This window comes from Pagrus major, chromosome 3 (assembly GCF_040436345.1).
Source record: "Pagrus major chromosome 3, Pma_NU_1.0".
Classification (NCBI taxonomy): domain Eukaryota; kingdom Metazoa; phylum Chordata; class Actinopteri; order Spariformes; family Sparidae; genus Pagrus; species Pagrus major.
Window position 1 is genome coordinate 10,950,533 of NC_133217.1, and position 14,893 is coordinate 10,965,425.

The following is a 14,893-nucleotide window of genomic DNA, read 5'->3' on the forward strand; positions in this document are numbered from 1 at the left end:
CCTGTCAAGTCAAGCTGCACTATTGACTCTGTCACGCACGTGCTAAAGATGCGTTATGTGCCATGCTAACGGATTGTCCATCACCATTAATAACCAGGCTTTTTTGCTCCTCGGACAGTTTTTTTAACAGTTTTTTGGAAAAGTGATAAATAGACAGAAGAAGGATTTTGTAAGAAAAAGAGAGCAAGACAGAGAGAGAGATTCAAATTTAAATGCCCTTTAGGATGAGGGCAATTAAAGGGGTGCTCCAGCAATTCAGTATTTAGTCTTGCACTTGCCTAAAGTTTGCAAACATAAAAGAAACAGATTTAAAAGTGAGTCGTCAAAATTGAAGCAGCAGAGGTGGAGATATTTTAAATTTTCGTCTCTAGTACAAGGTAAAATACCCGAAAACCCCTTAATCCTACATCTCCCATAATGCAGCTCAGTGGCATCTTTCATTAGACGCTTCCTTCCTCCAACCTGTCCAACCTTTTTTTTTTTTCAAACACCCTGTGGCATTACAGTATAAAACTTACTTTTGGGGTGGCAGTCTATACAGTACGTACAATATCAGTGAGAACAAAAGCAAAAACTGAAAGTAAACACAAAAGCTTGATATGTTACAGCATCTCCCCTTCCCCACAACACACAACAATCTACGTGACATCCACAGTCTTAAGACTTTCTATTAAATAATGCTATCCATTGATCCCCACCAATACAAAATCCGAGGAAGCTACCACTCATATCAGCAGATTTTGACACAGACTCCTTCAGTTTGGCTTGCATTAACTCATATGAGGCACATCTCACATGTTGCTTGTTTTCAGTCTTAAAGTCTCATCCCCCAGGTCATCAAATACTGACGCTTTGGGTTGGCAGATCAGTTCGGACACCAGCTCAAAGCATCAGTATTTGACAGCCTGGAGATGAGACTGGACAGAAACAATCTCTCTCCAGGACGTTACATTTTGTTGCTCAGATTAACCTGATGTCATCAGCAGGGTTATCCTTGATGACATTGTTGTGCTAATTTTTCCAAACCTTACAAAACTCCCTTCTTAGACACAGAATAAATTATACAGCTTATTTCAAAGGCTGTCAAGTAGTAATGGCGATGATTAAACTGAACTTTGTGTGCAGAATCTGTGGGATGCCTCTTTAATGTGTTCATTTGTTAACAATTGTCTTACCATTTTACCATGTGCACATCTGTACAGTGCACATAAGTGAACTTCTCCATGGCAACTGTACTATTGTGGTAGACAGAACAGCTATTGTATTGTTTCCTTTTGTATATACTGATGTCAATTTGAATGGCCTTCACTGCTTAAGATGCATTGAGTTGAGTGTGACCCCATTTATATCAAAGGTTTCAAGAGCTAATTTGGATGTTTCTAAAAATAGTCAGTCCAACTAGAAAGCTTTGGAACATGTTTGAAGTTGAGTTTTGAGGAGCTTTGAACTCTTTGCTTTTTACTGTTTGAGGCTCTGAAACGCAGGCAATCAGGACAAACACACTAGTGACACTTCATTTTCAAACATCTCGAGTTTAGTATCACATGTGAGAGATGTAAAAGTGACATTGAAGCGTGTTTCAACTTCAGGAAAAGTGCAAGTTTTTGCGTGGACACAAAGAAGGAAGCTTTAACGTATCCTGGTTACAAGGATACACCAATAATCAGATATTTCCTCACTTTACCTGGCTGATGAGCAGTGTTCCCAAATTAAAGACCATTTAAATGTGAGGCAATCGTAGTGTAGAGTACAAGAGTAATCCCACCCACTACCTCCATTAAATCTAATTCTGTTTGTTTGCTTCTTTCTTTACACTGTCTTGTATTTCACTTTTGCTTCCTGTTTTTCCTTTCTGCTGTCCATCTGTCATCCATAGCCCGTCCCAAGCCCATCTTTGCCAGCTCATGGTGGCAGAGAGGCGGGCACTACCAGGGTGGTTGGCCCTGCTTGCCTGGTAAGAGTAGATCTCTGGAATTAATATGACTAACATGCAAGGTTGTCCCCACCTTGTGAGACCAAAATATAGTCAGCGCTTGTTGTGGTGTGGTTGATTTGAAGCCTTCAAGGTGTGTGTGATATGCTCTTTCAAGTGACATCAAGCACATCTGAAAGCGATTTCAGAATAATTTCGATGTTGAGTTTGCTGTGCCTTCACCCTCCCCGCCCTCCTCTTTTACCTCTCATCTGTCATCAGCTGTAGCCGGCGTGATTGTCTGATATTTGATGTCTGTTCCTCCCAGTTCCTCCTCCTTTTTTGGATTAGAGTCGACTGACTAGAAGCAGTAAAGTAAAAATCCTCCCGTCTCTGACTACGTGAGACGGGAGCAGATGTTTGCCGTGTGTATGCGTGTGCTTGCTCTCACACTCCTCTGAAGTGTGTGTTCTTATAAAGGAAACGGTTTGTGCACGGTGCAGACACTTAACTGTGTATGTGTATGTGTGTGTGTATTCTACAGTATGAGTCATCGGGTCTGGGCCTTATCAGCAGCAGACTGAGAACCACACTGAACCGGATCCAGGAGAGTCTCATTGACATGGTAAGACTGAAACTCTCTCTCTCCTCATCTGTCTCACTTTTTTCTTCTCCTCGCACTTTTTCTTTCTCTTTAACCATCGCTCGTTACCTCATCACCTGTCTCATTCCCTGACACAAACATGCTCACTCTCCTCCAACCCCTCCATCCTTATGTGCCTCTCTCCTCTTTATGCCTCTGTATTTTTTTGTCCATCCACTTTATCCATCCCCACCATATGTGTGCCCACGGCCCGTGTCACCACAAAATGCATTATGGGTCATCATTATCTGGCCGGCGGTCACTCACACGTACACACACCTCCCTCTGTTTAAGTGGCCACACCAGGCTGGATGTGTGTTATTCCATTAGCCTCAATCACTACTCTCTGCTGTAATACTACATAGTGACAATTAGTCCGGTGCAGGCCACACACTCTGCTCTTTTGTCTGATAGTGTATCTGTCCCCAGTCTGTTGCGTGGTAATACAAGTGCCATCTCTCGCTTCTGCCTTTCATTTGTCTCCATATCAGACAGCCTGTCTTTGGCCTGTGTGCTCAAAGAAGCCATGCTTGGACTTTAATGCAGCCCTAATCTGCAACGCCACAGAAGTTTGGCTCCCCTGCAGGCGAATATGAAATTCTGTTGATGTTTTTGGCTTGTTTAGTGAGAAAAAAAAAGAGTTGTGTCTCTTGAGTCTAATTATGGTAGACGTGTGAGTGAATGCTTGCTGAATTTGAGTCATTCTGCCTTGAATTCAAATATGGAAACTCAACTTTTATTAATTCAAAAATGTAATTTACATACTATACTGTATGTCTGTCGTGTACATTATTATTCAGAAGTGGCTGGTCCTGAAGATCCATAAACCAAACAACAGTAGTTCAGCTTTGATTTCGGACTAATATTAAGCCCGGAGCTGCTGTATTGGAAAACAAAGAGGCAAATATTGCCTATGCGTAGCTAAATTAGATTTTTATCATATGTCACAAAATGTGACTCACAATACTCCATCAGCTGTGAAAATGAAAAAGAAAATGTATTCTTTTCCCACAGTGAGTTCCTGAGTAATGTATTCCATTTTTCATTTTCTGAGAATCTGTAGGGCTTTCTGTACGTCAAACTCAAATATCATTGCTAATTTCATCTGTACACTCACATAACACCACAGACCAGGCTACAACTATTAAATGTGCCATTTAGTGTTTTTCTTTTTGGGTCTGAAAAGTTTCTAAACTTTAAGAAAAGAGCTCGCAGTCACTTGATGACTGATGTGTCCCTTATTTTCTGTCATATATATTTAATGTCACAATCTTAGATTTGTACATTGAACCAAAGTTTCACATAATGACATTTTTGTATATAAAAGGAAGCCCTGTGAACTCCAAAATCTTTCTTTTATTGGTCATCTGCTCCAGGCACAGCATGCCCCCAAAGTACAGGGAAGCGCCTGTCCACCTGCTGAGTCCGTCTCTTCATACTAAAGTGATTTACAGTAGTTCAGACCAAGACTCTGATCTGGATCATATTGTTATAGAGAAAATATTTTCTGGTTTCCCTCTGCTCACAAGCACTGTTTGCTGCCCCTTAGCAGGCTTCTGGAAGGTTGACTTTTCATGAAAAATTAGGCTTTTTGGGAGAGAGACAGATGGGAGCCGAAACTGCTTGTTTCAGACAGAGGATGAACTGAGGGGCTGCATGAATGGTCAGTATAAGATAAACAAGCATTTTATTTTAAAAGTTTGAATCATACAAAGCTTCTCTAGTGGAGTTCTAGAAGGTCCCCTTTAAGTGACTGTCAAGGCTAATAATCCAATGACAAGCGGCCAATTTAGCCATCAACACCAGTGTCACCTTTAATGTATATCTCATCAGAATGTTAATGGAGTGAATTGTTTTCCAACCAGCATCACCTTTGCACACAGATATAATTGGTTGTTTTCACACTGACCTGAAGCACCTTTTAAAAACAAAACTTTATATGACAGCATAATGGCATTTTGACTGTGAGGCTGACTACTTAGATGTGATGTTTATGGGTCGGACTGAGGAGAAGGAGAAAAACTAAAGCAAAATAAAGCAGGAAGGCAGAGAGACGGAAACAGATAGAAGTTTGAAAACCCATAAAAGAATAATAAATGATCCAAACTTTAAATTGTATTAAGCAGTGTGATACAGCGACATGTTTTCTTCCCTCAGGGGGGCACTATAGAAACTATTTACACCACGGTGATTTTCTGGCTAAGTTGTGAGCCATTTTCAAATGTCAGAGAAGCTCGGTGCTCGGCTACCGTCTGAGGAAAATTATGTCTATATCCTCTGAACTGTTCAGATGGGCACAGACGGACAAATGGACGGAGATGGCGAACGGAAGAGTGCAATGCACTGCGATGTGTGTGAAACCTTTAACATGTGCATGCTCACACACACAAGCATAATTATATCACTTTGTGGCCATCACAGGCTGTGTCCTCACACTCTGGCTTCGTAGCTACACACATCCTGTCTCTAATGTATTGGCAAATGCTTTTAGTCTGCCCTTTCTCATATGCAAAACTATTTTAGCTCATCTCGATAAATCATTCAATGTTGGAAAAATGCCCTCTTTTCCAAACTAATACAGCACTCCCACTTTTTTCCCCCCTCTCTGTCTCGCTCTCTTTCTGCTCCTCTGTGTTTCGCATCATGATCTGTGCAGATAAATCTCACCGAAACGCACTCTTCCATTAAAAGTGTTGATACATATTGAATATGTAAAGGAAGAATTTGCTGTTTGGATATTTAGAACAATTTATATGCAGTTTCCAGGATTTGATTAAATGTGGAGGCATATGGCTTATGAACCCCCCCTTTTTTTTAATATAGGTGACTTCACTCCAAAGCAAGAATGCGCATGCATTCATGTCGAGTACACAAATGGACTCCCTCCACCTGCATACAAATATGCACACCCACACACTCCAGAGATTGCAGCAGGGTAGACCTCATTTGTAAACAGATTATAAAGTTAATTGCACACTGCATTTCAATTGAGCCACCGAATCCTTGCGGTTTTGTTCCCCTGATTTGCCGTCACAACTGTTTGATCCTGAAACCAATGTGCTGCTAATGACTCCGAGTCCCATATGAACGGCGGCGAGATTCCATCTCATCTCGTCTCAGGTGCCGAGTGGCTTCAGCTCAAATTGGGAGCTCCACTGGGGAATAAAAGTAAAAGATCATCCGCTCGTTTATTTTCTGTTTCTCTGCCTCCGTTATTCTTGATTACCTCTCCGAAACCCCTGCCGTTCGTCTGGGTTTGACGGCCTCCATTCCAAGTTCACTTACTTTTGACTCTGAATATTTCATCAAGAGTGTTTGGAAGGTTGTGAGGTTGGGGAAAAAAAACTTCTGAGAGTGGCAGAGACGTAATTGCCTTCAAGATTTTTCTACAAAACACTTACATCATGTTTAATCATACACGCTGTCATCAACGGCAGCTCCCAAGTTCAAATGCGACGCCGAATGTGAGGCTCTGAACTGAATTGTTTTACTTAAAAGGAATCTGCTGTCATGTTAAATTAGGATTGGCTTACAGTCCTTTGCTTGAAAAAGTTCTAATCCTCTGGTGGTATTGCTCGGGGCAGGTTAGATGACAGCACCCTATCAAAATAATGCCATGAACCTCGTCTGTTGCCATATTGTCGCTGCCATAAAGTTCAACTGTGACAGCTGTTGTGAGCCTTTGCTGCGGCAACATTGTGAAGAGAAGCAGTTGCAAGGCCACCTCTGCTTCACTGTCCTTTTACTCCTCTCAATACTGAAACCAGCAGTATTTACTCCTTCAATCGGTCAGCACATTTTTCTCACTTGTTTTTTCTGACACTTTCTCTCTCATTCCTCACATTTCTTCCCTCTTTCCGTTTGTCCTATCGCCTCCCTCTCTGTAGCAGCTGTGTGCAAGTGATTATATGCCTCTCAACTCTCGGCACAAACAGCAGCTTGTGTCCTTTCTCCCAGTTTATTGGTCCTTCCGACAGTGCTCACCGTGGTGTGCTTCTACGTGTATTTTTTTCAGTGTTCACCATTTGCCCAGGCATGATTCTGATTCTTGATTTGAGCCTTACAATTCTGAAATCAACCGACAATTGTGTTATGAGCTGATAAGATGTGTGTTTGTGTGTGTGTGCATACCATACGTCTGCTTTAGTGTAGCGTAGGACTCAGTGGGGCATTCTTAGACATGGCATTGAAACAAGAATGAGAAGGAGGATATTTTCCGTGTTGGCACCAGTAAACTGGCAGTGGATGGTGCTTGCAGAGACATACGCAAATACACACACTGACGGACAGGAAAACACACATATTTACTAAAATGAAGACATGCAGAATTGTAGTTGAATGCATTTAACACTTGCTCTCCAACACACTTTTAATGCTCTCTTCCTGTCTCCCTCCCAGTAGCAGAGTGATAATCTCTAAACATGTGTTGTGGTTGTGGTCTGCCACACTGGCTTGGCACAGCTAACAAACACCCACACACACACACCCACACACACACACACACACACACACACACACAAACACACACACACACTTACTCGAGCTGCCTCCTATGAGAGGCACTGACTAGTGTCACACACACTACATTTTCTTCCACACTGAACTAAGTCATTAGTTCTGCATCTCTCACGAGGGCACATCACTGTCCAGACTTGGTTCTCTGTTGTGGCCTCTCTGTGAATGGTGCTACCAACCAGAGGGAGCAGCCATTTGACAGCGATTATAGATCATAATTAAGCTCCATCGTGTGGCTGTTTATACTGCAGTCGTCAGGATATCACAAGTATTGACGTTTTCTTGGGGGTGTCGGTGAACACGCGCACAAACTTTCATTGATAGGCCCAGCTGTGGGTCATGCTCCTCAGCTGTGTTGAGGAGACAGTTGATCCCCGTGGACTCAGTAACTCCTGCTTCCTGTCTGCAGCTTCTCATCAATTCCTGCCGATGACTCATCACATCTCCCAGTGTGACGAGCAGAGCGTGGCAAAATTATGCACTTTTAATTGAAATCCTTTCATTTTGTATTCTGCATTCTCCTCTGTGCACTTGAGATTGGTTTATTCGTGTTCAGCTTTCCTAACTCCCTTTTCTTCCTTGTATCTTGGCATGGTTTGTCAAGCCAAAGCAGGTGAGCGGACAAGCACTCATGGGGAAAAGAAGTTGCCAGTGATAGACATAGAGGTGTCAGTTGGTGTCACACAAAATAAATGAAAACCCTAATTCCGTCTGACATTTATCTAATGAGAACCAAATTTCTAGTATTAGAGTGACAAAGAGGTGCAATAGGATCCACTTGATGGTAATTGCCTGGCAGCCAGTCCACTCAACTTGGCCATAAATCTCTATGGAATGGACTGGAGAGGAGTAAGCAGTCAATCACGATAGATTGAGACACTTCAGCTGAGAGATCACTTTTCAACTCCCCCAGCTGGACGCTCGCTTCATGACATGGGTGATTACAGAATTATCAAGCTCTCAGAGTTTACTGAAGATTTCAAATTAAGGATCTTTATTTTCATGCCTCCGCACCAGCGATAGTTTCAGGTCGTTCATCCATCCGTCTGTCCGCCCACTTCTTGTGAGTGCGATATCTGAAGAATGCCTTGAGGGAAGACCCACTTGGTCTCAACGATGGATCTGATTGAAGTTTGGTGGTCAAAGGTCAAAGATCGAGATCACTGCGACCTCATGGCATCCCATTCTTGTGAACGCGATATCTCAGGAAAGACTTGAGGGAACTTCTTAAATTTTACCACAAACATTTAATTGGACTCAAGGATGAACTGATTAGATTGTGGTAGTCAAAGTCAAGGTCACTGTGATGTCTCTGAAAAGACATTTTTGGCATTAACTCAAGAATTCACTTCATATCTAATAATGACAACATTTTACAGAAATGTCCACTAGGATAAAATGATGAAGTTACGACATTTTATTCATAATCATCATAATCATAATATTCTGCAAACGATTTTCTGGCCATTATTCAACACCATAGCTCAGGAACAGCAACATGACTGGTGCGTGGAAGCATACAGCCATCAGGGGGTAATTGTAGTTCTATTTTACTAGGGAATAACAGTTGAAAGCTTTTTTAAAGCGTTGCCTGCACATTCTGGCTTTTAAAAAGACTCTGATTCAGATGTTAAAGCTCTCCTGCTGTTATCTTTCTTTGCAACATGAGATGTTCATTACAACAGTCAAAGTTAAAGTTTGGGGTTTCAGGGAAAAAAAATGGGTTTGGGGCATGACGATTGATCATTTTATCTGGTGTATTATAGTGGACAACCAATGGTGCATCTTGCAAAGACCAGCATGTTGGATATGTTTTGCCCTCCACAGTGAAATAGGAGCACAGAGCTCTCCATGCACAACTGTAAAAATTGCAAACTAAAGTTGAAGAATGGTGATGCTGTGGCTGACAACAGAGAAAAGGTCACAGTTGCCTTTCTGTCTTTTCTAGGCTTTTCGACCAAAGCAATTCGAGGGCTGGTTCAGAGCCAATGCGTACTCTCAAACCAGTTCTTTCACGTTTCGGTGACCGATGGCTACAGCGGGGTACAACAGGAGCTTTCATGATCCCGTAAGTCGGTCCCGCGCTTTCCCTTCCAGACGAGATCTTGCACGTTATGAAAGACAGGAAACTACGCTTGGTCGTGGACCAACATGTCTCTCGGCCGAGTCGCAGCAATAATTAATGACTCCTGAAAATGAATTGCCTGATCTAACACAGTGACCATCATTACAAACAAAATTACCATGTTGGCATTAACCTGTCATCACATTTTGATGCTAAATCCTGTGTTGAGACAAAAACTCAACACAGAAAGCTCTTGCTGTCCCCCAGGTGCATATCACCTTAATTCACGCAGTTCAAATGATGGATCCGACAGATTTGATACAGAGAGGGTGCTCCCGTCGCTCCTCAGGTATCTTCTGCTGCTGACAGGGCCTCCCACAATCACCTCAAAACCACCTCAGGCTCTTGCTTAAATTTGAGCTGCACACAACAAATCACCCAGCAGACGTGTGGGGAAAACCCAATGATAAAATAGATTCTCCAGCAGATGTGGCTCTGACTCAGCACTTTAGAAAAACAGAGTTTGTCCGAGGCATTGAAACCGATGGCCCGCAATGCAGACTGTGGCCACTTAAGTGGAATGAGGAGGCCAGAAACTTTAGTTTGCTTTGCTTGTGCAGGAGTGTTGTGCAGGGAATGCTGGATCTGAGCTGTTGGGTGGTTTTGTGTTCATCTAAATAACAAGAAAGTTATGTTAAGTTGGACAAGCAAGTATACAAGATCTATAATACACTACAGAGAGATGAGACTTGGGAGTGGAAGCTGGTCCCTGTGGACCTAAAATCCTGCATTCTTCATTCTGATTGATACAGAACCTAAGTGCCACTGTCTCCTTAAGGCTGGGATGGAGACTGCATGTCCCATATGAATACCGTGAAGCATAGCATAATCTCATTATAGAGTCTTAACACACACAATAATTGTACATACATAACATACATCTGTCTATCCTCATTAAGAAAAACTGTTTATATGACAGCATCTTGTCTTTGATCTGAGTAAAAACAGCAGGGATTCATTTCATCAAGCTTCAACTATATCCCTGTTTTTCAGTCTTATTCAAAGCTTTGCTCTTATCTGTTATCAAATCCCTCCCTCGGTGCACATTTTTATACGTTTTCTATTCATTGGGAATTCCTGGGATTAATTTCTAATCATTACACAAGGGTCAATAAGCTCCCTGGCTTTGATGCTTGATGTCTTCATACTTAACAACGCTGGAAACCATTTTGGCGTTAATACCTTAGACACAGAAACGAAGCTTGTTTTCCCAATACAGCCGTCCTCAAAGACATTGGAGTGGATGTTTGCACTGTTAGGCAAGCTGTTCTTTCTCAATGACTGCCTGTGAGTGAAGCTGACAGAATCAAGTATAGAAACTCTTAGCAAAGGCTTTGGGATGATGCTGCTCTCCAAAATACCTAATCAAATTATAGTTTGGCTTCAGATACATGCAGTTGCGAGGAGATGTCTCCTGAAGCGCTGGCATTTCCATTTAGGTTTTCTTAAAGCTGTGTTTTTCTTTTGGCATTACATTTTTATTTCAGATAAACACCAGGAATATCTTTTTATATAGCTATATATATATATAAATATATATAGCTATGTATATATATGCATATAGCTCTCGCTGAAAGGTGCCATTACTCCCACATTCTGACTCACTCTTCTCTTTTATACCATTCAAATGAATTACTGATCATTGAAGAAGTCAGATGTATCTGGACTACAAGTGCCAGAAATGATGACAAGAGAACAAAGACTGGATCAGAATAGTTTGACCTTAACTGACAGAAAGAAAAATGTTTTGGGTCAAAAATGAAAAGCAGAACAGAAGCACAAATAAACTTCTCAAATATATTGAAGTATTAGGACAGAGGCATTTGGTTTGTAATGATGGTTTATTGCCAATATTAATAACAACACAGGCCAAACTTTGGTCAAGGGCTTTAAGTATGTATCAATGTATTATGTTTAAATAATATGAGCTTAAGCCGAAGTCCAAAAAGGTAATAAAGCATGAAATTATGTGACCTGTTGATGTGATTCATCGGTTTTCCATCCATTTGTTTCCTTTTCTTGTAATATAGTTGCCTCAGAGAAGCATATTTCTTTTTCTTCAACATTTTAAACTCGGTGTAAATCCTAACTGCTTTTCTTTCTCGATGGTTTAACTTCTGCTGTCACTCACACCAAGAGAAAGAGAGTTCATGAACAAAAGTGAGAGTCAAACTTAATGTCTTTAATGAGTGCCAAAATCTTCTCACAGCATAATGTCAGCCATGGAGGTTCAGTGCAGCATTGTTAATATGTCAGTATAGAAAGAGACAAATCTTTGAGTAGGTGTCTTCTTCTTCAGCTCGGTACACTGAAGTGTAAGTAAAGTCATTAAAGTGCCCTTACGGATGTGTATAAACATCTTGTGTGTCAAAGTTTGAATTACTTTAAGTGTTAGAAGAGATGTCTCTAAAGAATAACACAACGCTAAAACTGTCTGTCACCGAGAAGTTTTAGTCTCGATTTGACTCATCATTTGGTAAAAAGGTCTCAAAATGGTTCATTAACTCAAGGGCCACTTCAATGTGAGCACCAGCAGCAGACGGATAATTAAAACACGGTGAGCTCACAAAGAAAAGGATTGTTCTTTCCCTCCAGTCATGCTTTTTGGCCCACGTTTTGTTAGTTCAGTTCAGATTATACTGAGCATTTAAGACACCCACACAGATGTTCCTTTTTTCTAACACAATGGAGCAGAAGTAGATTCTTGTTTAAACCTCATGAGTGAAGTTTATTTTTTGAAGATCATTTTTCGTATCAAGCATTCAAAGTGTAATGAAATTGAGGACATTGGCGATTGAAATGGTTCGGGGAGATGGGAGAATGGATTTGATATGGACTCCCTCATAGTCCTTAGCATGCGAGGCTTATTAGCTGCTACTTGACCACGCTAATAAAGGGCTAATGGCTAACATAGCAGCCAGGCTGGAAAACAACAGGTGGTTACCAAGCTCATGTCTCTGCATTAAGATGGAGCTGGAGTCAGGATGTGGTTAGCCTAGCTTGGCTTAGCACATCCCAGTGCCTCTCTCCGCTCTGCTAACAGACAGCAACAGTAGCTAGTGTTAGTTTTTAAACAGAGTCTGCTAACATAAGCTAACAACCAGCTTCCAGCACAACACAGAAGTTTCTCAGAGCCCCTTTAACTGGGACACAAACAAAAATGTAAAAGAAATAAAAATAAAAATTAAAAAAAGTAAAAACCTGACTAGATGAATGGATAAACTGTTGTTTGTCAACACTATTTTTTAAATGAATAACAATTAAATAACTAAAAATAGCATTCAGACAGGCTAAAGGGCTATGGGCAGTTTTACTGGCTAATTAACGCCCCAAATATCTACATATTACTAAAAAACAAGATTATCTACACAGCACGTTGCTCAGTAAGTAAATGGGAGACAAAATACTAGCATTATCATTCATGCAATGAATATTACATATATTACATAAAATGTAGCTGTCTCTGCTCCTTGGCTAGGGTTGTAAAGTTGTAACTAATGTCTGTATTTCAGTAGATAATAAGTGTGTGCTTTCACTGTTACTTCTTATATTTGAAGCTGGTCTGGGAGGCTGTATTGGCTAAAATATTAAAATGTTACAGTAATGTCAGTAAAAGTAAATCTTTCAATCTTTAAATAGATTTACTACATTATAGTGTTGATATTATATTAATACACATAACACATTAATATGTCATTACTTTTGTCTCAAACAAATAATATAAATGAGGGCAGATTTGCTTCAACTAACGGTGCAACAGAAATCTTAATTATTGTTATCACTGACGACCTCCTACTACCTCCTTCCTGATTAAATAATTGACATAATTGTGCAGATTACTTTTAAACTGTTTGATGAAAATACTTCACATTCACTAATTAAACGTCAATGTGCTCCTGTACAGTGAGTTCATTTAAAGGAGCTTGTTTGAATAAGGCCTCTTGAATTATTCTCCTGTAAAGCAATTAGAAGAGAATGCGGATAAAATTGCAACCACATTTTTGTAATTGAGGGCCATTTTTTAAGCACCACTGACATTTCACAGCTTTCAGCGGGCCTGCTGGCTTCTTTTCAGTCAGTAACTTGATTTGGGATCTTTTATCAGTGGACTGTTGCTGTTCCTCTCAACAAATGTGTTCCCTACGGTGAATCCTCCTTAGAGGATGCCAACCTTGTTTATTACCTGCAGGGCTTGAAATTAACTTTTGGCCTCAATTGCTAACAGTGCTGCTGGTCTTTAGAATAATCAGCCTTTTCAAAACCAAAACATGTGGTTCACATTTTTGGTTATTTTTTAACTAAATAGATTAAAATTGTGCTACTGAAAGCACAGAATGAAATAAGCCTCATCAGCTGTTGCTACTGAATCTTAGTAAGCTGATCACATTTCAAAATAACGGCCAGTTCACGGTAATAGCATGTTTAATTATTGTAAATGGGGCCAGATCTATTATAGTTTTGTATTTTTCATTAGTTTTTAATTATTATTATTATTTTTTTTTATTCGGTTATGTTTTGCTCATAGTTTTTATTCTTTCAAAAGGTTCAGTTTTAGTTCAACACTTTTTGAAGGCCTCACAGTCCTTGAGACATCCCAGTCTCAATAAACATACGCAACAATGCCTCCTCATGTTTGTTGTACCAAATTGACACAGACTAAAAACTAAAACCATTTCCAGTATATTTTTATTTCATTTTGGTTGTATAAGCACACTGTATCATATTCTGAAGTCTAGTTTTTGACTGAAATGTTTTTTCATACCTAGTTTTAGTTTTAAGTTTAAATTTAGTTAACCTTTAATTTATGTTAATCATGTGATTCACTATTATCATATACCAACATGCAGTCAACACTGTTTGTGAGACATGAGTTAGTGATATTAATAAGCTGAGATGGCGCCGCTCCAGGTGGCAGCGTGTAGCCGCAGCTCCCGTCGTCCTTAATTTCCCAGCTTGGGATCAATAAAGTATATCTATTCCATTCTATTCTATTCTAAGCCTAATAGTAGATGATGTGCTTAATGTAGTTATAGAGACCAAGTGGTCCTGTCAACCTATTATGGGAATATTCTTACTTTCCATACAGTCATTTTTCTCTCATTGTTTGCCATGGCTCACTCCACTGCTTACACATGATGATTCCTTTTTATCTTCATTTCATGTATTTTTGCAGAGGTCACTCCCTGTCTGAGGTTCTCTGTGTGTGTTAAACTCTGTCAGGAGTTGATGATCATTTACATAAGTACTCTGAGGTGAATCTCTTCACAGTGAGAAATAAAAACAAGAATATTTTCCGACCCATAACCTGCCAAATTGATGTCTGGCGTATAGAAAGGAAGCCACCTCTGACTGTGTGTTATGAATATCTGCTGAGTGAAGAGTGTGTCCGCTCAGCCTTTGGCTCTGACTTTGAGACGGCTCTGGGGAATGCAACAAATGCAATCTGAGAGAATTTCATTGTCGAACTGTTTTACCATGCTTGAATGCACACACCTTGTTTTTTTTCTCAACACAGGACATCATTCATATGCTTGTAATAATAAACTAAATGCAGTGTCTCACAGCTGCTAATACAGGATTCATGTTCATTTTGCGTTTGTCTAAAATTTGATTTCTTTCCCTCTATTTTCTTTTCCACGTCGTGAACAGGAAACCATTAACAATGAATCGACTCCATAAGGGACTTAATGTCACATGT

General features: G+C 40.3%; 1 protein-coding gene across 1 annotated transcript in view; it reads left to right on the top strand.

Annotated features, from left to right (window-relative positions):
- vps50 (VPS50 EARP/GARPII complex subunit) overlaps positions 1 to 14,893 on the top strand; it is a 103,855-nt gene that overhangs the window by 70,418 nt on the left and 18,544 nt on the right. Inside the window, exon 22 of the mRNA XM_073463481.1 lies at positions 2,457 to 2,537. Within this exon, the coding sequence (XP_073319582.1) occupies positions 2,457 to 2,537 (81 nt within the window). The remainder of the gene's footprint in view (positions 1 to 2,456; positions 2,538 to 14,893) is intronic.